This window comes from Vipera berus (genome assembly GCF_964194415.1).
Source record: "Vipera berus genome assembly, contig: HAP1_SCAFFOLD_42, whole genome shotgun sequence".
Classification (NCBI taxonomy): domain Eukaryota; kingdom Metazoa; phylum Chordata; class Lepidosauria; order Squamata; family Viperidae; genus Vipera; species Vipera berus.
The window spans coordinates 64,525-90,177 of NW_027673651.1; the positions used below are offsets into that span (position 1 = coordinate 64,525).

At 41.7% G+C, this 25,653-nt stretch overlaps 1 protein-coding gene across 1 annotated transcript in view; it reads left to right on the forward strand.

Moving 5' to 3' along the window:
- The window catches only part of LOC308679213 (collagen alpha-1(XXVI) chain-like), a gene marked incomplete at both ends in the record, with an annotated part of 40,502 nt that extends 19,120 nt beyond the window's left edge, over positions 1–21,382 (forward strand). Inside the window, 7 exons of the mRNA XM_081346804.1 lie at positions 3,995–4,087; positions 10,064–10,125; positions 11,465–11,527; positions 15,027–15,071; positions 17,888–17,932; positions 20,393–20,477; positions 21,225–21,382. Coding sequence (XP_081202930.1) covers positions 3,995–4,087; positions 10,064–10,125; positions 11,465–11,527; positions 15,027–15,071; positions 17,888–17,932; positions 20,393–20,477; positions 21,225–21,382 — 551 coding nt within the window. The remainder of the gene's footprint in view (positions 1–3,994; positions 4,088–10,063; positions 10,126–11,464; positions 11,528–15,026; positions 15,072–17,887; positions 17,933–20,392; positions 20,478–21,224) is intronic.
- Positions 21,383–25,653: the final 4,271 nt, after the last annotated feature.

Genomic DNA, 25,653 nt, shown 5'->3' on the forward strand with positions numbered 1-25,653 from the left:
CACATGACCACGGAGGCGTCCTCGGACAAGCACTGGCTCTTTGGCTTTGAAACGGAGATGAGCACCAGCCCCTAGAGTCGGAAATGACTAGCACGCATGTGCGGGGGAACCTTTACCTTTAACCCTGGGTCAACCTGTTTTTTCAGATATTTTCTTCATGAAGCTTTTTTTTTGCTTTCTTTTTTCATCAGGAGTGCTCCAGGTGTATTGAGACCTAGCTCCCATCATTCTGAGCCATTGCTATGAAAAGTTTTTACTGTCAGGAAATTCCAAGGCATCCAGTATGAGAAGACCAGTCTAGCAAAAAGCACTTTTAAGCTATTTTGGGTTATGAAAGTGGGCAGCTTTTTGATGACAGCTGTAACTGGAAGGTACCAACCTCAAGTCAGTTCAAATGACATCACTTTACAGGATTTTATAGTTCTTTGGCTTAAATCACTGCTTCTTTGTGTTGTTGGGAGAAAAAAAGGGAAAATATTACGTATTTTTAGTAACTCAAATAGTATAACTTGCTCTTTGGTTGGTTTCAATACTTGACAATATTCTTCCTTTTATTTGCACATGTTGATCTGTTCTACTCTACCTCATAATCATCAATAAATAAAACTTTGATATTGGTTTGTTCCCATTAGTATTGATACATTCCTCTTTTACTACTTAGGAGCAAGAAGAAACAGTTGGTTTTGCAGCATCTGCAGTGCCACTAGATGGTGGTCAAGGATCATGATGGTGATGATCTCTTGGTGATGACAATAATAATGCTGCAGTATCCACTTTCACCTGATATAGCCAAATCTCGAAAAGTCTCTGTTCAGACATGAGATCTTGTAAGAGTTTGGCATTTTTAATTTTTAAAAATTAGAAGAAGCATGATACGGTGTGCTTTTTGAAGATGCTGTTGACTCCTGGTTTAAGGATTTCTTAGTAGCGTCCAGTTAGTGTTCCCAAAGGCGGGAGAATTGTAGGAGTTGTAGGTCTAATACATCTGAAGGGACACTAGATAAGATAAGATAAGATAACCTTTATTGTCATTTTTTTACTGTGGGCACAATGGCAAACGTCAAAAATGAAATTTAGTTGCCCGCTCTCAAAGTGAGACACATACACGACACACACCTAAAACATACTACATACAACATATGTATAGACCCACACCCCTACATATACATGAGAAATAAATATTAAATACTGTCCATCTTGAATATATAATGGAAGGAGGAAGCCTGAGAGTTCACAAGGTTAATGCTGTATGGAATGAAACTATGGCTGAATCTGGATGTTCTGCTATGGATACCACGAAGCCCCCTCCTCCCAGAAGGTAACAAGGAAAACAGGTTATGAAGAGGATGTGTAGTGTCCCAGATAATCTTACGGACCCTGCTCAAGCAACGCTTCTGTGCTATGTCCTGGATGGGAGGGAGGGAACTGCCAATGATCTTTTCGGCCATCCTCACCATTCTCTGCACTGCCTTCCTGTCTGAAGCAGTGATGCTTACAAACCAGACTGTGATGCTGTATGACAGGATGCTCTTGATGGTCCCCCTGTAGAAGGTGGTCAGGACAGGGGAAGGAAGATGTGCTTTTCTCATGCGACGCAGAAAATGCAGGCGCTGCTGTGCCCACTTCACCAGTTTCTCACTGTTGAGCGACCAAGCCAGCCTACTCGTTAGCTAAGTTGGGAAAGTTGAATTTGGGAATTGTTGGACTGCATATAGCCTGACCATCTCAGTAAACATCTCAAGGCCCAGACCTTTGTTTTACTTTGCACTTCAGGTCCTATAAATTCTTCTCCTGGATCCGTGAGCTGTGTCCCTGTTTCTCTTCACCTACCCATTTCATTATTTTATATTCTGCAGTTTACTTTAGTCTCTGTCCAATGTTCTTTTTCCAACACTATTGAAGGTTTCATTCTGGAAAGGGGAGAGGAAGAAAGAACAATATTTTCTCCAAATGTTCATGGTTGCTTTTAAAAAGGAGAAATAAATAAGGGAAAACACCAAGGTAATGCTCTGTCCAATTCATTATCCTGTTTCCAGCATGTTCATTCAACCTTAGCTTCCTTACCAATATATTACAAATAAACCAGAAGGTCCAGGACAAGAGAGAGATATTCAGAAGAACAAGGGAGCATAGCAAATTCTTTTAGAATTTATTGGCTTCAACATACACATTACAGATAGTCCTCGACTTATAGCCATATAAGTGAGATTCAAGGTGCTGGTGATGACCTATAAAGCCCTAAATGGCATGGGTCCGGATTACTTACGGGAACACCTGCTGCCAGCATCAACTTCCCTTTGTCCAGTGCGCTCCCACAGAGAGGTCCTCCTCAGGGTGCCGTCGGTCAGAGAGTGTCGACTGGTGACCCCCCAGGGGGAGGGCGTTCTCTGTGGGCGCGCCAGACCTTTGGAACTGTTTACCGGTTGAGCTCCGGATGGCTCCTGACCTTCGCTCCTTCCGCCGTGACCTAAAAACTTATTTATTTGAACAAGCCGGCCTGGTCTGAGGGGTTTGGGGTTTTTCAATATTAATTTTAATTAATTTTTACTGTAATTGGGCTTTAATATTTAATTCTATCTTAACTTTTGTACACTGTATTTTTATTGTATTTATTGCCCTGTACACCGCCCTGAGTCCTTTTGGAGAAGGGCGGTATAGAAATTAAATTATTATTATTATTATTATTATTATTATTATTATTATTATTATTATTATTATTATTATTATTATTATTATTATTATTATTATATTTGAGCCCAGAATTATGGTTGTAAATTATGGCAGTCTTAAGTAGATTACAGATGCACCCAATTTTACAACTTTTTTTGCGACAGTCATTAAGTAAACTTAGTGGTTGTTAAGCCAACCCATTTTCTCCAAATGGTTGTTTTTTTGCCGGAAATAGGAAGTAAATGCTGGAAATCAGCAAAATCAGCTAAAAATTACAGTCATGTGACTGCGAGACTGCAAACAGCTGTAAATGCAAGTCAGTTGCCAACCAGCCAAAATACAACCCTGTGACTGCATGTGTGTGTGCAGCTATCAGAACTTTGAAAATGGGTTATAAATAATTCTGGGGAGGAATCTGTCATAACTTCAAACAGTTACTAAGTCATTAGCCCATACTGCCTGTATTAAAATAGAAATTGGAACACCCTCCAACAGTAAGGTTCTTTTTGTTCATTTTTTTTTAAATAGGCCCTTTTTACACTTTCATAAAATGCTGCATGAACAAGGGAAACCAGCAGTCTTAACATGATAGTACAAAATTGTAAGGCAGTTCAATATTATAGCAAAACATGGGAGTTGTGGAGTATATTACCTAGATACTGCATTAAAAAAAAAACTTTGGTACCATCACGTAGGATGGCAGGAAAATCATTGTTTTGAAATATTTTATTAATGGATACCAGCAGATCCATAACAAAGGATGGAGAAAAGCTGCAGATGGGTCAAAGGAACTCTTGCCTACCTGACTAATTTTGGAAATGAACATTGGGTGTTCTTTTTAAGCCAGAATTCAGAAAGAGCAGAATGAAGATGGGGTGAATTTGCAGGACAATGAACGAATGGAAAAATAGAAAAGATGCATGCTAGTAATTATTGCAGTATTGTTCAGACTTGTTTTTTGTTTCACCGGAGGGTAGGGCTAGAGGCAAGTAAAGGCAAATTACAGGGAACAGATTTTGGCTCAATGTTAGGAGATATTCTTACTCTAATGGTAAGAGATGATCAACAATGCAAATAACTGTCTGAAGAAGCACAGGGCTTCCTCTCCTTGGAGGGCAGACGGCAAACAGTCAGGATGCTATGGCTGCATCTTGTGCTGTACCATAAAACGTGGACCGAAAAGAAATGAAACTGAAGGACTGACTGTCCAACTCTGAAATTCTATTAGTCTTCAAGGGAAATCACCAGATGGCACAAAATACAGTAACATGCATTTAATTTAACAAGAGCAATGATGTCTCACCTCTTGTTCTTGCTAATGCAGATGGAGAGCCACAGTTAGCATCTACTGTCATTGACACTATATTGGCTGGTTTGCCAGGACCTCGTGGGGCACCAGGACCCATAGGGCTGCCAGGTAAGACAGATGGTTTGATAGAAACAGAGGAATAAAGTAACAACTGTGTTTGACACTCCAAGTACAATCACTTCTAGAACCTGTTTGCTTGACACACCTGATTTATTTATTTTTTAACATCCCACCCTCAATCTTCCCATCTGTGTTCCAGTTGGAAAAAATAAATGGGAAGCAAACAAAGTAGCAGCTTGAACAATCATCTTTATTTTCAAGAATGTTTCTGGGACTCAGCAAGACTGTATAAGCGCTCTTGCGTGATAAGAATATGTCAGCTGCACCGTGGAGCTTTGTTTGGAGCACACTCACCAAAGAGGCAAAGTTAAGCAGAGAAAGGAAACATCCAACCTCGTAGAGAAGTGGGGGCTAGCGGGACTCTCACGTCTCCTTCTGGTGAATTAGTGAACTGCAACTAATTTTCTGCCCAATGGCAACTATAAAGCCTCCCCATCTCAGAAGCCACATGAGTTCCACATGTGCTCTCAAAAATCCAGATATACCCCACAAAACTAGGGCTTCTGTTACAGATGGAGTAGTCGCATTTGTTTAGAGCAGTGTCTGCCAAGCTCAGCAACTTTAAGTGTTTGACTTCAATTCCCACCTCACCAACTTTAAGATGTGTGGCTGGGGGGATTCTGGGAGTTGGAGTACACACATCTCAAAAATGCTAAGATTGACGAATTCTGGTTTGGAGAATCAAAGTGAATCAAAATTTTGGCTAAGAACTGTTCATACGATAAGCAGTGCTGTGCTCACCATTGTGGAGAGCCACTGAGATGAACTTGGAGAAACTATGCAGCAGCAGTTAAAAATAAAGCACATTTTAAGCCCAGGAACTGAAGAAAGGATTAGAAAAAAAAGCCTCAAACTGCCTCTGCCTTAACTATAAGAAGAAAGGATGGGAAAACACAGCTTTTTATGGTAGCATTTCAATAGCCTGTCTTGAGTTCCAGTTAAACTTGTGCAATTGGTTTTCTGACCTGGTCTACCTTAAAGGGTTGACAACTGTCACCGTCACCAAAAATAGCAAAGATGAGACTATGAAGTGTTTTTATAAACTTTTCAGGTTTAATCAAGGAGAGAAGCAACCTAGAACTAAGGAGAAACTTCCTGACAGTTAGAACAATTAACCAGTGGAACAACCTGCCTCCAGAAGCTGTGAATGCTCCAACACTGGAGGTTTTTAAGAAGAGACTGGACAGCCATTTGTCTGAAATGGTATAGGGTTTCCTGCCTGAGCAGGGGGTTGGACTAGATGATCTTCAAGGTCCCTTCCAACTTCTTCTTCTTCTTCTTCTTCTTCTTCTTCTTCTTCTTCTTCTTCTTCTTCTTCTTCTTCTTCTTCTTCTTCTTCTTCTTCTTCTTCTTCTTCTTCTTCTTCTTCTTCTTATTATTATTATTATTATTATTATTATTATTATTATTATTATTATTATTATTATTATTTCTGCCAGCTTTCCACAAACTAGGCAGTCACTTCCAAACATTTCAATCTTAGGATCCCTTTGTATTCCTAACAATGATTGAGGCCCCCAAAGAGCTTTGCTTTATGTGGGTTATATATCTAACATTATTTACTGTATTAGCAATTAAAACATTTTGAGGTTGGTCCTATGAAAACCTAAAACCAGCTTTGCACAAGGAATAAATAATATCATATCCATGTTCACCAGTATGAACAGATGCTTACCTTGATGCTGACCAGTTTTTCTGTCCCTCCAGATTTTTAAAAAATGTTTTTTAAACTAACAGAATAAAATAGGAAGCTAGCTTGCAGCGAATTTCATCGATTGGCCTCTTTGGCATACAGGTAGTCCTCGACTTACAACCATTTGTTGTGATCTTCCAGGCCTGTTTCCAACAATCAAAATCAATGGGGGAAGCCAGATTCACTTAATAACTGCAGTAATTCACTTAACAACAAGGGGAAAAAATCCTAAAATTGTACACTATTCATTTTACAAATACCTTACTTAGCAACTGAAATTTTTGTCACAATTGTGGTCATATATTGAGGACTGCCTGTGATGTTGTTGCCCCATAGGGAGGTAAGAGAACAGCCTACAGAATAGAGAAGCAGGTAAATGATTTGCTGTGACTGCTTGTATAGCAGAGCTATTTGTACTCCTGTGGCAGCAATTTTATGAGCTGTAAATGTACTACACAAAAAATTCTCTCTCCCTGTTTTATAAGAAGGACGAATAAATTTCTTTTGCAATTTCCTTTGAGAAGTTGACGTGGGAGTGGGGGAGAAAAGAGGGCTTTCTTTTATCAGTTTGGAGGGATTCTTGTACAAAGCATATATACTTTAAGCCTGCCAGAGGCTTAAACAACCTATTTGGGGGTCTTAATTTAGTAAAAAAAAAGACACAACAATAAAATGCCAAAGTAAAGTGCATTTTACTGCCAAATTTCAGTAGCATAATCTTTGAGGGGTGGATGCCTACAAAAATGGGTCTGCAGGAATGATAGGCAGCTGTGGGCTATGGATTACCCGTGATTTCTTAAAAAGTGTAATTCCAATCACGCCCATTTTGCTTTTTTATTCAACTACTGAAACTCTCACACCAACTCAAACCATAACAGTTGTGAACTGTCTCCGGCTACCCAAAAGATGCCCAACCCTAAACTGAAAAAGTGGGGAAAGGGGATCATATAGTTGCAGATGACAGCAACCTTTTCAGTCCAGTGAACAATCAGGAATTAAATCATGATAGTTAAAAAGCTCTTCCTTCCATTAGACTGGCCTGTACTTCTAACTATAATGTTTCTCTTTCTTTCTTTTCTTTCTTTCTTTCTTTCTTTCTTTCTTTCTTTCTTTCTTTCTTTCTTTCTTTCTTTCTTTCTTTCTTTCTTTCTTTCTTTCTTTCTTTCTTCCTTCCTTCCTTCCTTCCTTCCTTCCTTCCTTCCTTCCTTCCTTCCTTTCTCTTTCTTTTTCTTTCCTTCTTTCTTTCCTCCCACCCTCCCTCTCATCTTTCTTCCTCCCTCCCTCCCTTCTTTCTTTCTTTCTTTCTTTCTTTCTTTCTTTCTTTCTTTCTTTCTTTCTTTCTTTCTTTCTTTCTTTCTTTCTTTCTTTCTTTCTTTCTTTCTTTCTTTCTTTCTTTCTTTCGAATCGTCTTAAGTGGTTGGTCCACAGTAGAGGCACTCAAAAGTGACCTTCCATCAGGATGACAAGACGTTCTTTCTCTTATTACTGCATTCCTGCATTGAGCCTTCAGCTCATTTCATCCCAGACTTTGATATATGAGGGTTGCATTAATTATGAAGGCAGATTCAATTGCCCTGGTGAGTGTCTGGAGCTCTTGGGGGTTTCAACTGAAACAATTAAGGCTACGTTTGGAAGGAGCCCACACCAGTCCCTCCCTCTCCCCAAAGATTGGCAAGTGTAATTAATAGTCGGCGTCTGGAAGAAATTATATCACTCCCCCTCCCTTTTTTTCCCCAGGTAGGGTAAAGCCATTTGAAGGCAATCTCTTAACGATGCAGCATTAACAAGCAGATCAGTCCAAATAAGCCTTCTCCTTCTGCCAAGCAGTCAGCTGCTGCATGCCAGGAAGGACTCAACGCTTGTTAGGAAAGAGACGCCGGGAAGTTCTAGCCTGTCTGGAGTCACAAGAATTCTCCAGGGCAAAGATTTGGAAGCAGGATCCAAAATTATGCCTGGCAAGTTATATAGGTGGCGTCTGGATCTGTCACCAGTTCAAGGGAAGATCACCTGCTTTGCTTGCAGAAACACAAGGTTCAACTCTTGGCACTGCTTCCTAAAAGCAAGGAAGGAGTGTGGGCAATCTGAAACATTCAGATTTAAGCAGAAAATTGCAAAGAAATCACAAGTTTCCTGCTGCTTTCCAGCCATAAATCAAAACAAATTGGAGGTGTAAACTTTTGTTCAGGTTTAATACACCTCGCCTGTGTAAAATACCTTTAAATGTGCCAGTAAATCTCCCTAACCCTAACTAATTCAGAGGTCCTTACTGTATCACCATTTTTTAAAATTCAGGCTGTTTTATTTTTCAAAAATTATAAAGTAAAATGAATCTGGCTGTTCTATTACTTCTTGCCAAAACTTGTTCCAGAATTGCAGAAATAAATTGATTTTTCAAGTTGGTTTATTTTTTGCAAATGAATGGAATTAAAAGCTTGAGAGTTGGTTATCCATCATTTAAATTTCTCCAGTCCCACACATCAGCCATTAATGGGTATTCTAGAGCAGGGGTCCCCAACCTGTGGGCTGTGGCTCACTAGTGGGCTGTGAGGGGTTTGTAACCGGGTGGCGGAAACAGCCGGCGTGCACATGCACGCACATCCCCACTTGTATGAGCAGAGGGCAAGTGTGCGAGTGTGGCCTATTTAAGTGAGTGTCAGGTGCATGTGCACACTGCTTGTGTAAATTTAGCTGCACACGTGTGATTGCTGGCCTCATGTGCAGAACCATCCCCTCTTCCCCCCTCCCCCTGGCAGTTTGAAAAGCTAGAAACATTGGGGAACTCTGTTCTGGAGTGTTGTGTGAAATTGCCAAACTCCACTATATCTTTAAATGTGAAATACCATTGTATGGTATCTCTGTATTGTTACAAGCTTCCAATCATTGCATGCTAGGCTCTAAATCCTATTTGCTCTCAACTGCTCAAATGATATGGAATGCCAAATGTTATTAAAAATAAAAAGTGAGAAATAGGATTGGAATATTAACCTGAAGTTCTGACCATCAAAGGTGAATCCAGTTCCTTGATGGGTAGGATCAGCCTATCAAAGTAAGCCTTTTTCTACCCTTGTCCTAGCCACGAAGAAGCAGCAACTCTGTTTGGTTGTCCATCATTTGGATTTCTCCAGTCTTGCACATCAGCCATAATGGATATTCCAGAGTGGTGTGTGAAATTTAAAGCTTATAATGAACTTGTGTTGGAAGCTGAAAGAAAGCACCAACAATGCCAAAACACATCCTTATAATAGAAAGCTAGCATGTCAAGATCATTGTCTATCCTTCTCCCTATGCTTTTTTTTTTGGTGAGATCCAGGGCTTTTTTTGTCATAGAACGCCCAGAACGGAGTTCCAGTACCTTTTTTGGATGGAACCTTGTAGGGTAGGCAAGGCGGGTTGTATGATGTGTGTGAGTTCCAGCACCTTTTTTTTTTTTACAAAAAAGGCACTGGTGAGATCCAAAGACCACTTTTTTGGGATTCTCCACATTTCTCCTCCAACAAAAAAGAACAGATAGATCAGGGGTGTCAAACTCAATTTCATTGAGGGCCGCATCAGTATTGTGGTTGCCCTCAGGGGGCCGGGCGGATATGGCCAGGGTGGGTGTGGCCTACTGCATGGGCGTGGCTAGAGTGCATATGGCCTACTGGGTGGGCGTGGCCAGCTCTACCTCGTTCGCATCAAGGGTGCCTATGGGGGCCTGGGCAGGAGTGGGACAGATCTGAGGGTCTCTGGCAGAAGGAGGGTCTCTGGGCCAGGGCCAAGGCAGTGGGGGCCGTTCCCTCACTGTTTCCAGGATGGCTTCGCGGGCCGTATGAAACCACTTCGTGGGCCGGATCCGGCCCCCGGGCCTTATGTTTGACATGTCTGAGATAGATGAATCCTAGATGATGATCTAGAGCAGGTGTGTCAAACTGCCGGCCTGCAGGCCAGATGCATCATCCGGAAGCTGCGCCCACCCCATTGCCAGCAATGGCAAAACCATCCCGATATATTGCGCCACGTCACGTGACGTCGCGAGTTTGACATGTCTGATCTAGAGTTTTCCTCAGCATGATGCCTCCAGATATATTAAACAAAAGAGGTTAATTAAATCATCTAAGCTCATGGCAGCTGGGAATGACAGAATTTGTAATCCAACATATCAGGATATCATTGGCTTGACGAAAGTCTGGAATCTTGCAACTTTTAATTCAGCATTGCTATTTGTATCAGAATACACATGTGCATTAAGTAATATGCAAATACTTAAAATACATTAACATGTTTTTCACCAGGCCCACCTGGATCTTCAGGCCCCAAGGGAGCCCCAGGGCCAATGGGAGCACCTGGAGTACAGGTAGGCAAACCTTTTTCACACACTTGTTGAGCCTTTTCAGGTCAAATTAAAGTGATTTTTTTTACTAAGCTTTAAAAACATTACTGTTAACATTTCCTTTTGGAAAAGAGGCACGGTCGTAATAGTTTGATCTCCCTGATTCTGCCTTTCTGTACCAGACACATGATATAGTTTAACCTTTCAAATGATGTACAACCCATATAGTTATAGGTATTACTCAACGTACGACCACAACTGAGTCCGTTGCAGCCAACCTTTTCAAAAGAGCACCAGCCAATGCACAGAGGCCACCTGGGGCCATTCTGGAGGTCTGCCTCATTAGGGCAATCTCAGAAGAGCCTAAATTTCTAGGCTGACTGATTTGGAAAATCACGTCCTTTTAAGTGATTGTGAGAATTGCAGCTGCTTCTGGCGGCAGCGGCGGCTGGAATGGCACAAGGGGGCCTCTGTAGTAGGAAGGCCACACATTGCATTGACTTTCTCTTTTGGAAAGGCGACCTTCAGGAGAGGGTCAGTAGAGCAAGATGTGCTGGGACAGGGAGGAGGCCCAAGGCCTCTGAGGCCCTTTGAAGTGGAATGTGGGGGAAAGACTGCCTGGTGGGGGCAGTTGCAATGTTCCTGCGGTCAGTCATAAGAGCGGGTGGATTGGTAAGTGCATGGATTTTCATCATGTGATTAGAGGAGTGCTGCAATAGCTGCAACTTTGAGTACAGGTCATTTGTCCCTTCACTCAGCACCATTGTAATTTCAGTCACTGAACGAATGGTGGTAAGTTGAGGAGTACCTGTACTTTTTCTGCAATGCTGAAGGATTGCTAGTTATTGACATAAAGCTAGGCTAGAAAAAAACACCCCATGTTGTGTAAAGTCAGCATTTGTAACAAAAATGCCATAAATATTAATAATAACAACAATAATAATAAATAGGGGCAATGGTATTTGCAGGTCATGGTAAAACCAGGCAAGATAAATGTGTGATCTATCTGTTTTGAAAAAGGCAATATTTTCTACCTATGAAAGGATCCAGCACTCTGTATTAATACGGAAGAGATTCTGTGATATTACAATAATATCTTGTATTGTTTATGTTATAGTAGTGAATTCATTGGTAAACCACTGACTATTGATAAAACATAAGACATAATTATTGCTGAAGGAGCCATCAGAGAATACAGCTTTTCATAAGCAATATAACTTTTCTCAGTTTGGGCTGTTTTAAGATGTGTGGACTTCAATTCCCAGAATTCATTCAGGCTGGGGAATCCTGGGAGTTGAAGTCCACACATCTTAAAACAGCCCAGGATGACAAACACGGTTCTAATGTCTTTGCTTTCTATCAGGGCACTCCTGGTTCTCCTGGACAGCCTGGGCTGAAAGGCCCAAAAGGTGATCGAGGCGAAAGGGTAAGCCAATTTTTAGATTTGTGCCATTTTACAGATCACTGGTGTGGTTCAGCAAATCCCTTTTATACATTAAAAATATGCACTATGAACTTTGGGGCAATGTTTGAGTCAATGGACACAGTTTGAATTTTGGAAGCATGTTTTTGGTATGCTCCCATAATGGCTGTTTGGCTTGCTTGCTCACTTAAGAATTCTTTCATCTACACCAGAGTTTCTCAGTTGACAACTTTAAGATGGCTGGCTGAGGAATTCTGGGAGTTGAAGGCCACACATCTGAAAGTTGCTAAAGTTGAGAAACGTTGTTCTGCCCCTTGTTCTAAATGCTCTATACTATCCCAATTGACCTGTTAAAAGATCTGCGCAGCTAGATTTGCTCCTGAATGAATCACAAGACTGTAATTCTTCTTTGTTTCCATTTCCTAAAAATTCACGTGGGGCTCACATGAAGCCCAGAAACATTTATAGAAATAAGGATTAAATTGGAGGCTATTGTTGATCTTACAAAGAGGCAGCTTTCCATTTTTTTTAATTAGTGAGGAGGAAGTCTTGCTGGCATCAAAGATGTTTCCTGTAGCAACCTTCATGTTACATGATGCAATTGTGATATTGGACTGACTAACTCCACATAGTGCTGGCATACATCACAAGGTGGTGTATTGCTTGCTCTTTGGTAACTATACAATGTCAACGTCTCAGCTCATTCTCATCGTTATTATTATTGCTAAGCACATTGGTTTGTGCTTAAATTGTAAGCCGCCCTGAGTCTTCGGAGAAGGGCGGGATATAAATGGGATTAAAATAAAAATAAATAAAATAAAATCTGTAGTGCATGGGGAAACTATCATTCATGACATAAGGAGCTCTGATACCCCTGCCTGCAGGTAGTCCTCAAGTTACAACCATAATGGAGCCTTCCCATCACCACCATAAGACATGACAGGCATAAATTGGGTCAGCCATGTGATTTTACAATCTTTTTTGCAATGGTTGTTAAGTGAACCCATAGCAGTAGCAATAGAATTTTAGGCTTATATACCACTCCATAGCACTTTACAGCACTCTCTGAGCGGTTTACAATGTAAAAAGCATTATTCGCATATTCCCCCCCAACAATCTGGGTCCTCATTTTACTGACCTCGGAAGGATGGAAGGCTGAGTCAACCTTGAGCCCCGTTAGGATCAAACTCCAGGCTGTGGACAGAGTTGCCTGCAATGTTGCACTTTAACCACTGCACCAACAGGGCAAACTCATGGCTTGCTGTGAGCTGGTTTTGCTGAAAACTGAAAGTAAGTGCTAGTTTTTGGTCAAACCATCATAAAATGTGGTTACGTGAACATGGGATGCTGCAAATAGCAGTAAATGTAACCTGGTTGCCAAGCGCCCAAAGTGTGGTCATGTTACTGTGTGGGGATTGACCGTTGAAACTTTGCAACCAGGTTGTAAGCCCCTCCCCCATGTCTGTCTGTCAGAACTTTGAATGGTTACTAAGCAATCGATTGTAAGTCAAGGACTATCTGTATTCAACAGCTAAAATGAAATCTTTAAAAGATTATTAAATACTGAGGCAAAGCATCAATCCAGATTCAGAGGGGAGGAGGTGATCAGGCATAAACTGTCCACACTGTACTTGTTGGCACCATATTAAATCAAACACATCTTCACTGGTGCAGCAAAAGCCCAGAAAAGAGTACAGTTCTATAAGGACTTACCAACTGGTATGAGGCAATTACCTTCAGGCATACCAAATCATCTCTTTGAGTCTGGATTATAGCACAGACTTACACAACACAGTGGCATATTTACTGTCAGATATTATTTGGTCCTACAATATATTTAATGACAGATATAGTTTGGTATACCTGAGATTATTATGATATCAAGAGAAGGGTCGTAGATGAAAAAATGCACTTCAGGCAAATTCATATGGGAAAAAGCTGTTCTTCAAAGCAGGTGGGCCCTTAAACTATTCTCTCTTTCTCTTTCACTGTTCTATACTGCAGTTCGGTAGATCTCTGCTGATTGACCCAAAAGGGAGTAGCTTCAGAACTTCCATAAACTCTTGTCCTGAAGGTGCTTTTTCAGGAGGCAACTGGACTTTCTTGTTTTTCTTTGAAGACATTTCGCTTCTCACCCAAGAAGCTTCTTCAGCTCTGACCAGATGGTGGGAAATGGAAGGATTTATATTCCTTGCAGACAGCTGGTCATTTGCCTTCTTTTAGAGCAGGGGTGTCAAACTGCTGGCCCACGGGCCGGATGTGTCATGTGGAAGCCGTGCCCACCCCATTGCCGACAATGGCAAAACCGTCCCGATAAGTTGCGCATCATCACGTGACGTCCCAAGTTTGACATGTCTGTTTTAGAGAGTCGTTGGGGCTATTTGGAGGTTTTCTGTGTCCTCAGGGTCACCTGAGTAGTGCAAATGGGTGTGGAGCCTTCTGAATGCAGGATGTTTTCTGCCCTGTTCCTGTAGTCTACAATGTTTTCTGGAAATCTGTTCATTTTCTGAAAAAGCATCTTTGGGACAACGATGACCTGGATGGCTGAGGATCTTCATAGACATCCATAAGATCTTGTTAAAGGCAACCAGGTGGATGCTCAAAAGAAGATTCTGAACAGAAGAAATTCTGTTTTTCTTCCATTGGTCAATGTGGGGAAACAGCCAATGCCACTGGAATGTATTGAACCCCATACATTTCAGAACAAAATACAATGTACGTTAAGACCAATGTACATTAGGCCCAAGAACCAATTATTATACATTCTTCTACACCAATTTTAGTGGTTAAGGTGCTGGATTGGAAACCAGGAGAGCATGAGTTCTAGTTCTCCTTTAACCATGAAAGCAAGCTGGGTGATTTTGGGCCAGTCACTGTCTCTCAGCCCAATCTACTTCACAGGGTTTTTATGGGGAAAATAGAAGGCAATAATGTTATGTCTGCCATCTTGAATTTTATATAAAACTATGTTAATATGCTGAGATAAAAATCTAATAAAAATAATATTTTTCCAAGGGTCACCAGGAATTGTCTATAGTTCCCTTAGTGTTGGAACTGCATTGCCTCTTCAGAACTTGAAATCAACTTTGCTGGCATTTTAAAAAGCCTTATAAACACATGTTTTGAGCAGACGTTTAATTTTTGTTGGATTTTAATGTTTACTGTTTGAAGTTTTTATTGAAAACCACCTTGAGGTTGGTAACTCATTAGTATGGTACTATTAAAAAAATAGTAAGAACAATAATACAAATAAGCAAAAGGATCTCAGGTTTTGTTCCCAAAGCCTTAGTTATTTCTTTTTCTAAAAGGTATCTCATTGTATCAAAACACTACATTTACTCAGTTTTATTTAATGTTGGTCAAAAGATTTTTGATTCTACATTCTGATGCTCATCTATCCCTCTGATCTATCCCCTTCTCATATAAACAGACAAACATGGAATTGCTTTAGCTACTAACCTAGCAGCTGGACTTTCCCATTAATTGATTTTACTTCTGACAGGGGCCAGCGGGGCAGACTGGTGAAAGAGGCATTAAGGGTTTTCCTGTAAGTGATTTATTTATGTGTGTCCATGTATGTTTGTGGGTTAATTTCACCCAAGGAATAAAGGTTGAGCTTCCACAGCACCCCCAGCTGAGACACCATAACCAGTCTTCCAATAAGCCAGGAGTCTCCAAACTTAGCAATTTTAAGACTTCTGGATGTCAATTTCTAGAATGCTGGCTGGGGAATTCTGGGAGTTGAAGTCCACGAGTCTTAAAGTTGCCAAGTTTGGAGACCCCTGCAATAAGCTCCAGGGGATCAAATAGGAACTGGGCCACACAGCAAGGAGAACATAAGAACATAAGCAGGATCTTTCATTTGTCACACTATCAGAAACAGGTTAGCCACCTCCATAGCATGACCTTTGGTCACAACCAAATTGTCCCAGGCACTCTTTGCTATCCCACTTCATAAACTTGAGGTGAGTCCTGACACATCTCTCTCCAGCCAAGTCTTGGTAACAGATGACAAGTCATAAACATACAAATTATTATTCTACATAGAACTGGCAACATCTTGATGCTGGGGAAACCCCCAATATGGTCACTTAGGCACTAGGGTGAGGATGCTGAGCTAGAAGAGAGATGAGTATCAAACTGCCTATTACTCTTCTCTAATAGTCAGCCCAGCTCTTATCTCCAACCCATTACCTCTTCTAACATTCACCCTTCATACTGCCTCCTCTTAGCTCTTCCTTGTTTCCCCTCCCAGGTGCAGGAGTCCCAAAAGCCACACCTCCAGCTCACATTCATTCCTATTCCATTCACACATTTTTCCATTCCCACTCTCTATCACTCTAATGAGTATCTGACCTAGCCACTCTGCCATTCCCTTGGTATCAATCCACTTCTGCTCCCACCAACTCATCTCTTCACTCTCATTCCACCCATTTTTAAAAATTTCCTGTGACTTTATTCCCCCACTGCCCATACTAACTGGGGCACCAGGAGTCCTAGCCACCCCTTAGGTTCTCCCAGGTTAGGTAGTCTAACCTCTTTCCTATCCCATTTAGGCCAGCATCTTTTTGATGTTAATTGATTACGCACAGATTGTTTAGCACTCCTTCCTCTGTGGCTCCGTTCAGTCTCATCCCCATCATCGTCATTATCAAGACCCTCTTAAAGGACCAATAGCAATCGCCCAAGGTCTCCTATTTAGACTCTGTGGCTTGTATTCAATGACTGGTTGCAGCTTCAGGCCAATGCTCTAGTCTTGGCCTCCAAAATGGCCTCCTCCCTGGAGCACTGATTTAGATCCCCATCACTCTCTCACCACCCACTGACCACTTGTTGGGGTTCCCTATTGTCCATCATTCACTTTCTGGATCACCTGATAGTCTTCATTGCCCCACATTGTTTCTCGCAGCACTAGGTTTCATTCTGTAATCCTCTGGTTTTCTTTATGTCACCTCTCTATTCTTCCACTCATATTATTTTGTTTGCAACGTCTCTTATCTACTTTTCTTACACTCTGTCCCCTCTGTCTCCTCCTTTTCCTTTACTGCTGACTTCTTCATTCCAAATGAGTCCACGTCAATCTTCATCTCGGTTTCCTGTATGATTTGTTCTCAGCTCTCTCTGTTGCTTTCCAATTATGGTTCTATCACAATATCCAATATTGCTACACTGGCTGGGCCTCTTATATTGCCTTCTTCTCCTGGGATGGGTAGGGGGAGGGAGGAAATGGGTCACTCTCACCAATCAGCAACCCCTCACAGCCTCTAGCCCTGCCCATTCATGGGCATGATTTTCCTGACTGCCATGAACTTGACAGTTGGCCAGATCTGTTCCTTTGTCCAGCTCCTCTCCGGACTTATGCCACCGCTACTGAAACTTTGAAACTGGGTCATAAGTATCTTTTGAGGGGGGTCTGTTGTAACTTCAGACAGTTGCTAAACCAGTCATAAGTAGAGGACTACTTGTAATCAATGCTAATTTGATGGCACGAAAATGAAAAAAAAGAATTCTATTCATACCTATGTTTCCTCCCATTACTTTACTCAGACTTATTAGTGGCTGGAATTTTGGGATTTCTAGCTTAAGTAGATCCAGAAGACGTTAGATTAGAGAAACAACATAGAAAAACTATGTAAAAATGGATTCTTCCATTTTTTTGTATAACCTCTCCCAGTATATTATCTTTCTGTCTTTTTCTTCTGTCATGGGTAAAATCTTTTTCTGTCCTTTGCATTCAGAGTTTTTTCCAAGGACAGTCATCAGAGCCAAGTTTCTTCTGGAACATCCTGTTACTCAAGCCTGCCCTCTGTTTCTAATCCAATGTTTTTGTTTGTGAAGAGCTCCTTCTTGGGTGGGCCAGGAGATAATTTTAAAGTACGCCATTAATGGATAGTGTATTTCAGGAAGAGATCAAAGCTGATGCATATTGTTAATGGAATTCAGATCCCACACTTGCCCCTGGAGTGCTGTTTCAATAGGCACAGGTGTACCATTGCTGAAGCAGATGACCACAACCACTGCTGGCTCCTAAATATTATTGGCAAGCCTCATTATGGTTTGCTTGGTTTCATGAATCTACCCATTAAGTTTGTAACCCCTATCTTATTCAACAACCAATAGCATTAACTAAGCTAGTTAAGGGTTTTCTTGGAGAAGACAGAGTAGCTTTCTCCAGCCAATGTTGGAGGAACAGCTGATGAGAATTGAGAGTCGAAGTCCAGCACTTCAGGAGGAGACAACATTGGGGAATGTAGAAGGAGACTTAAGAGCTTGAATCATAGCATTCCTTTGGTTCTATCCCTCTTTACTACTGGAAAGACACCGTTGTCAGTTTGATATCAATTTCTTTCTGGTTTTTTTTAGGGTGAACCTGGTAAGAAAGGTGAAGAAGGAGACCGAGGTGCTGATGTAAGGATGCAACCAGCTTTTCTGAATCGTGTCAACCATCTCTCCTTGTGCTGCTATGTAAATTTATCTAGCACTGAATTCAAAAGGCCATCTCGGGTTCAGAAGCCTATTCTTGGAGTTCATAAAAGGGCCAGCATTTTTAGCCAAACTTCTCGGAAAGTAGGAGAGATTCTTTAATATTTTGTGTCCTGGAGGGCTTTCCTTGACAAGTGGTAAAGCAATACATGCTTTTTGTAACAAACTAAAACTGACCACCACTTGGGGTAAACAAGGTGACAAAAAGAGAGACCACCTGAGACTTGATAGCATTTGATGTAGCAGATTCACTTCCTAAAAACTCTCCTTCGCAATCATTACAAACTCAAAGCTTCCCAGTTAATTCAGATTCAGTCAATTCCCTGATTGTATAGTTGGTCATTCGGGGAAGGGCAGAACTAAATATAAATCTGAGCAAGTGATAACTCAGTGTACACCATTTTCTCTGAATTAGGTTTTGGCTTGGTTGCTTGCATCTGTTTTCAAGTCACCTCCAGACACTAATTCAGAGGTTCCTGTCTCTGTGGAAGAAATAACTGGACATAGGAGATGGGGGAGGGAAAGAGAATAGGTGCCTTCTGCATATTAGTTGCAATTCAATTTTGATCCTCCAGTTGATCTTCTGTGCCTTAATTCAGGTAAAGTTTCAAAAGCTGGTCAAACAGAATGGAAATTTGCAGGAGTTTAGAAGGTGTGGAGTACAAGAAAAATCTTCAAACACCACTATATGAGATCAGGGTCTGGTCCTTAAATGTGAAATGCCATTGTATGATATCTCCATGTTGTTATCGGAGCTTCCAGTCATTGTGTGTCAGGCTCTAAATCCTATTTGCTCCCAGTTGCTCAGATCCTAACAAGATGAGATGAAATGCCAAATGTTATTAAATGTAAATATCAAGTGAGAAATAGGATTGGAATATTAACCTGAAGTTCTGACCATCAAAGGTGAATCCAGTTCCTTGATGGGTAGGAACAGCCTATCAAAGTAAGCCTTTTTCTATCCTTGCCTAGCCACAAACAAGCAGCAACTCTGTTTGGTTGTCTATCGTTTAGATTTCTCCAGACCTGCATTTCAACCATTTTTTATTTTTTTTATTTTTATTTTAATCCCATTTATATCCCGCCCTTCTCCGAAGACTCAGGGCGGCTTACAATCTAAGCACAAATCAAATGTGCTTAGCAATAGCCTTCATTCTATGTATATGCCTGCTTATTAGGGCTTTTGCCCCCCCCCCAAGCGGCATTATTACAAAGTCAGCTTATTGCTCCCAACAATCTGGGTCCTCATTTTACCTACCTCGGAAGGATGGAAGGCTGAGTCAACCTTGAGCCTGGTGGGATGCGAACCTGCAATAATTGCAGGCAGCTGGTGTTACTTAAGGAGGCATTAGCCCACTGCTCCACCAAGGCTCCACCAAGCCATTAATGGATGTTCCAGAGAGTTCTGTGAAATTTAAAGCTTCTAATCAACCTGTGGTAAAAGCTGAGAGAAAGCCCCAAGAATGGCAAAATGCTCCTTGTAATAGAAAGATAGCATATCAAGATCATTATGCTGTTTTTTCAAATGCTGTGTATCTCTGTGTGTATGCACGCAAATGTGTGGGTACTGGTGAATCCACCCATATTGTAAACCAGAGGTCCCCAACCCCCAGCGTGCAGCTCACTATCAGCCCATGGCCTGTTCGGAACTGGGCAGGGAAGTGGCAGGCAAGTGTGTGCGTGCGTGCGGGCTCCACTTGCATGAACAGCAGGTGAGAATGCGTGCACACAGGTTCGCCCGTCACTCACATTGAATCATCCCCTCTCCCCTCGCTCTGCCTGTCCACAAAGCCAGAAAGGTTGGAGACTACTGTTGTAAATTAAAAACAGGTAGTTGTCACCTTATGTCTTATCACTTACCATTCAAAGGTATGACTGATCCAAAAAATGGGACTCCAAAGTTCTGATGGTTGGGCCTCTTCTGCAGTCACATGACCAAATTTCAGGTGCTCAGCAATACGGTTGTATTTAGAGTCGTTTGCAACATCCCTTGGTCACATGACCGCATTTTACGATAGTTTTACCAAAAACTAGCACTAGCTTCCAGGCTTTGGCAAAATCACACCCATAGCAAACCATTGGCTTGCTTGATGAACACAGAGTACACTTAGTGACTGCTGCAGAAGAAGGTCATAAAATCGGGTCGGTCACCTGATTGACCCTGTTTTATGATCATTACAACATGTGACTATAATGGGCAGGCTCCATTACAGTCATAGGTCGAGGACTACCTGTATCAACCATTTTGAAACAATGCAGCCAGCCCTTAAGAGGTTAAATGAGTTACTGAAATACTTACAATTTGTTTTAAGAAAAGGAAAAGAGGAAATATAAGTTTAACACCATGCACAAATTTCTCTCCCTTACCTTTTCTCTCCTCTGTAGGGTGAAGGGGTCCAACAACTGCGGGAGGCCTTGAAGATTTTAGCAGAGAGAGTGCTAATTTTAGAACATATGATAGGGATTCATGGTGAGTGCCGGCAAACCTGGTTTTACTTGAAGGGACCTGTTTGCCTTATCTTAGAGGGGCAATGTTCACTACAGGTCCAGTTTAAAGACCCTCAGAAGGGAGAATTTATTATTGTCTGTTCAGAACTGCAACCCCTGGACATTTGATCATACAGGCATGCAGCTCAGCAACCCGCTTTTCTCTTTTTATGAGATGATGTGCGGCATTTTTGTCTAAATTTTAAAATGGATTTCTACATTTGTAACTTGGATATTGAAATTTTAAGCAAAACCATGCCATGTTTTGGGTGATGTTGTCTCATTTTTGGAAGGGCAAAAGTGGGCCCCTTACAGTTTGGCTAAGTGTGGCAATACAGTAAGAGCAGCCACATGTCCAGAACACTATCCATTTATGACATTTTAGGGTTCTCTTCTGCCTATTTTCCCCACAACAAATGACATCCCAGTGGGGCAAGGCGGGTTGGGAGAGAATGTCTGACCCAAAATCACTGGCTAGAACTCAAGAGGCCCCCAGTTTCTAGTGCAACACTTTGACTGCTACACGAAACCAGTTCATGATTAGTTTTGATAGCAGTTGATTACAGTATTTATAATTTACTGCCATTGATTTGTCTGCCTCTCAGGCAGCCAAAGCTTTCAGACATCCCTCTTTCCAGGGAGATGAGGGTCTTCCGTGGCCAGGGCATTTCCCGCTGCCCCCTCCCTGTCTTTTAAACAACACACCCGTCCCGGTTTCCTTTGTTTTCAGATTCTTTGTCTTCCGTTGAACCAGGCTCAGGACAAGATGTGATCCTGGGCGCCCCGCTCCGAGCAAACCCCAAAAACAAGCGACACCATTCGAACCAGATCCTTTCTTCACTTCTGGATGACAGCAAACCCAGGGCGAAAAGTGACCGGAGACAATAACACTTTAGTAAGGTCCCTTATGGTCCTCTCCCTTTCAGTTGTGCAAGGCAGTGCAAATATGTGCAGACGTGTTGCCAAAAGATCCTCTCTCTTACTGGTCATCCTACTCAGCAATCGCTTTGGTACCACCTTGGCTGTGAACAGTGTTTTTCAAAGGGTAATAATTATTTGTTGGGAATTTGAGAAAGTTCTAATTCACTCACTTTCTACTGGCAAAAAAATATCAGAAGGAATTTGGCGACACCTTTTCTAACTAACAAAATTTACCAAAAAGCATAAGGTTGTGTGAAGTTGTGATTTTGTTTTTGTTTTTGGAGATTCAGGTCATAGTTATCTCAAATATGCTTTTTCATGAGGCAATTGGACTTTTTTTTTTCTTTGAAGACATTTCACTTCTCATCCAAGAAGCTTCTTCAACTCTACTGGTGGTGGGAAATGAAAGGATTTCAGTCTGCAAGGAATATAAATCGTTTCATTCCCCACCATCCTGACAGAGCTGAAGAAGCTTCTTGGATGAGAAACGAAACGTCTTCAAAGATAAAACAAGAAACTCCAGTGGCCTCATGAAAAAACCTCTTTGGGATTTTTGCTGCATGCCTTTTTCCCTACAATGTCCATTTTTTACTCTGTGTGTTAGCACAAGAGAAAAACTTGCTTGGAGAATGGATTTCATTGTGAAATTCAATTTGTTTAATCTGTAAACTAGATTAACCCTCAGTGGGAAGGTGGTACTTTTATTTATTATATATCTAAACAATACATCCCCTTCATGGATTACTGCCTTGTCGTGGCGAAGGGGCTTGCGTAATTCAATGAAGCTATGAGCTATGCCGTGCAGGGCCACCCAAGACGGACAGGTCATAGCAGAGAGTTCTGACAAAACGTGATCCACTGGAGAAGGAAATGGCAAACCACTCCAGTATCTTTGCCATGAAAACCCTATGGACAGTACCAAAAGGCAAAACGATATGACGCTGGAAGATGAGCCCCTCAGGTCAGAAGGCGTCCAATATGCTACTGGGGAAGAGCAGAGGGCTAGTACTAGTAGCGCCAGAAAGAATGAAGCGACTGGGCCAAAGCCGAAAGGACGCTCAGCTGTGGATATGTCTGGTGGTGAAAGGAAAGTCCGATGCTGTAAAGATTTTTTCTCCATAGGAACCTGGAATGTAAGATCCATAAATCAAGGAAAACTGGACGTGGTCAAACAAGAGATGACAAGACTGAACATTGACATCTTAGGTATCAGCGAACTAAAATGGACAGGAATGGGTGAATTTAATTCAGATGACCATCAGGTATACTACTGTGGGCAAGAATCCTTCAGAAGAAATGGAGTAGCCTTCATAGTCAATAAAAGAGTAGGAAAAGCAATACTGGGATACAATCCTCAAAATGACAGAATGATCTCAGTTCGAATCCAAGGCAAACCATTCAATATCACAGTAGTCCAGGTCTATGCCCCAACCACCAGTGCTGAAGAGGATGAAATTGACCAGTTCTATGAAGCACTACAGCACCTTATAGAACTAACACCAAAAAATGATGTTCTTATCATCATGGGGGATTGGAATGCTAAAGTAGGAAGCCAAAAGATAACTGGAATAACAGGCAAGTTTGGCCTTGGAGTGCAAAATGAAGCAGGGCACAGGCTGATAGAATTCTGTCAAGAGAATACAATGGTCATAGCAAACACTCTTTTCCAACAACCCAAGAGACGGCTCTACACATGGACATCACCAGATGGTCAACACAGAAATCAGATTGACTATATGCTCTGCAGCCAAAGATGGAGAAGCTCTATACAGTCAGTAAAAACAAGACCAGGAGCTGACTGTGGCTCAGACCATGAGCTTCTCCTTGCAAAATTTAGGCTTAAACTGAAGAAAGTAGGGAAAAGCACTAGGCCACTCAGGTATGAATTAAATCATATCCCTGTTGAATATACAGTAGAGGTGACAAATAGATTTAAGGAATTAGATCTGATAGACAGAGTGCCTGAAGAACTATGGACAGAGGTTCGCGACATTGTACAACAGGTAGCAACCAAAACCATCCCAAAGAAAAAGAAATGCAAGAAAGCAAAATGGCTGTCTGAGGAAGCTTTGCAAATAGCTGAGGAAAGGAGGGAAGCGAAAGGCAAGGGAGAAAAAGAAAGATACACCCAATTGAATGCAGAATTCCAGAGAATAGCTAGAAGAGATAAGAATGCCTTCTTAAATGAACAGTGCAAAGAAATAGAAGAAAATAATAGAATAGGGAGGACCAGAGATCTTTTCAAGAAAATTGGAGAAATGAAGGGAACGTTTAATGCAAAAATGGGCATGATAAAGGACCAAAATGGCAGGGACCTAACAGAGGCAGAAGAGATTAAGAAGAGGTGGCAAAATTACACAGAAGAACTATACAAGAATGAGCTTAACGTCCCTGATAATCACAATGAGGTGGTCACTGACCTCGAGCCAGACATCCTAGAATGTGAAGTGAAGTGGGCTTTAGAAAAGCTGAGCAACAACAAAGCTAGTGGAAGTGACAGTATTCCAGCTGAGCTATTCAAAATCTTAAAAGACAATGCAGTAAAAGTGCTACACTCAATTTGCCAGCAAATTTGGAAAACTCAACAATGGCCACAGGATTGGAAAAGATCAGTTTACATTCCAATTCCAAAGAAAGGCAGTGCCAAAGAATGTTCAAACTATCGCACCATTGCACTCATTTCTCATGCTAGTAAAGTCATGCTTAAAATCCTACAAGCTAGACTTCAGCAGTATGTGGATCGAGAACTACCAGAAGTGCAGGCAGGATTTCGAAGAGGCAGAGGAACTAGAGATCAAATTGCCAACATACGCTGGATCATGGAGAAAGCTAGGGAGTTCCAGAAAAACATCTACTTCTGCTTCATTGACTATGCTAAAGCCTTTGATTGTGTGGATCATAACAAACTGTGGCAAGTTCTTAAAGAGATGGGAGTACCAGACCATCTTATTTGTCTCTTGAGAAACCTATATGCGGGTCAAGAAGCAACAGTGAGAACTGGACACGGAACCACTGATTGGTTCAAAATTGGGAAAGGAGTCCGGCAAGGCTGTATACTGTCACCCTGCCTATTTAACTTATATGCAGAGCACATCATGAGAAAGGCAGGGCTAGATGAATCAAAAGTTGGAATTAAGATTGCCGGAAGAAATATCAACAACCTAAGATACGCAGATGATACCACTCTAATGGCAGAAAGTGAAGAAGAACTAAAGAGCCTCTTGTTGCAGGTGAAGAAGGAGAGTGCAAAACTTGGGTTGAAACTTAACATTAAGAAAACCAAGATCATGGCATCTGGCCCTCTCAATTCCTGGCAAATAGATGGGGAAGAAATGGAGGTAGTGACAGATTTTATTTTCCTGGGCTCCAAGATCACTGCAGATGGGGACTGTAGCCAAGAAATTAAAAGACGCTTGCTCCTGGGGAGGAAAGCCATGGCAAATCTAGACAGCACACTAAAAAGCAGAGACATCACCCTGTCAACAAAAGTGCGTATAGTCAAGGCTATGGTCTTCCCAGTTGCAACGTATGGCAGTGAAAGTTGGACCATAAGAAAGGCTGAGCGCCAAAGAATTGAGGCCTTTGAACTGTGGTGCTGGAGAAGACTCCTGCGAGTCCCTTGGACCGCAAGGCGATCAAACCGGTCAGTCCTAGAGGAGATCAATCCTGACTGCTCTTTAGAAGGCCAGATCCTGAAGCTAAAACTCAAATACTTTGGCCACCTAATGAGAAGGAAGGACTCACTGGAGAAGAGCCTAATGCTGGGAAAGATCGAGGGCAAGAGAAGAAGGGGACGACAGAGAATGAGGTGGCTGGATGGAGTCACTGAAGCAGTAGGCGTGAGCTTAAATGGACTCCAGAAGATGGTAGAGGACAGGAAGGCCTGGAGGAATGTTGTCCATAGGGTCGCGATGGGTCGGACACGACTTCGCAGCTAACAACAACAACAAAACAATACATGGCTCATTCCTCAGCTTGATAATTTCCAGAGCATCCTACACAGTAATGAAATCAAAGCAGTTCTTGTATTTGGTGTTTCAAATGAAAAAAATAAGATGACCTAGATTGAAGGAGAAACACTAGAAGAGGGAAAAGGAAGACAAAATAATTCAAGCATGAATTAATATGCCTCACTGTTTAATATTAAAAGTGAATGAGGAAAAAACCACTATTTCCCCCCTTTTGTGCATCACACACAGAAGCCTTTCCCAGCCTAGTACGTCCCAGTATGCTCCCCA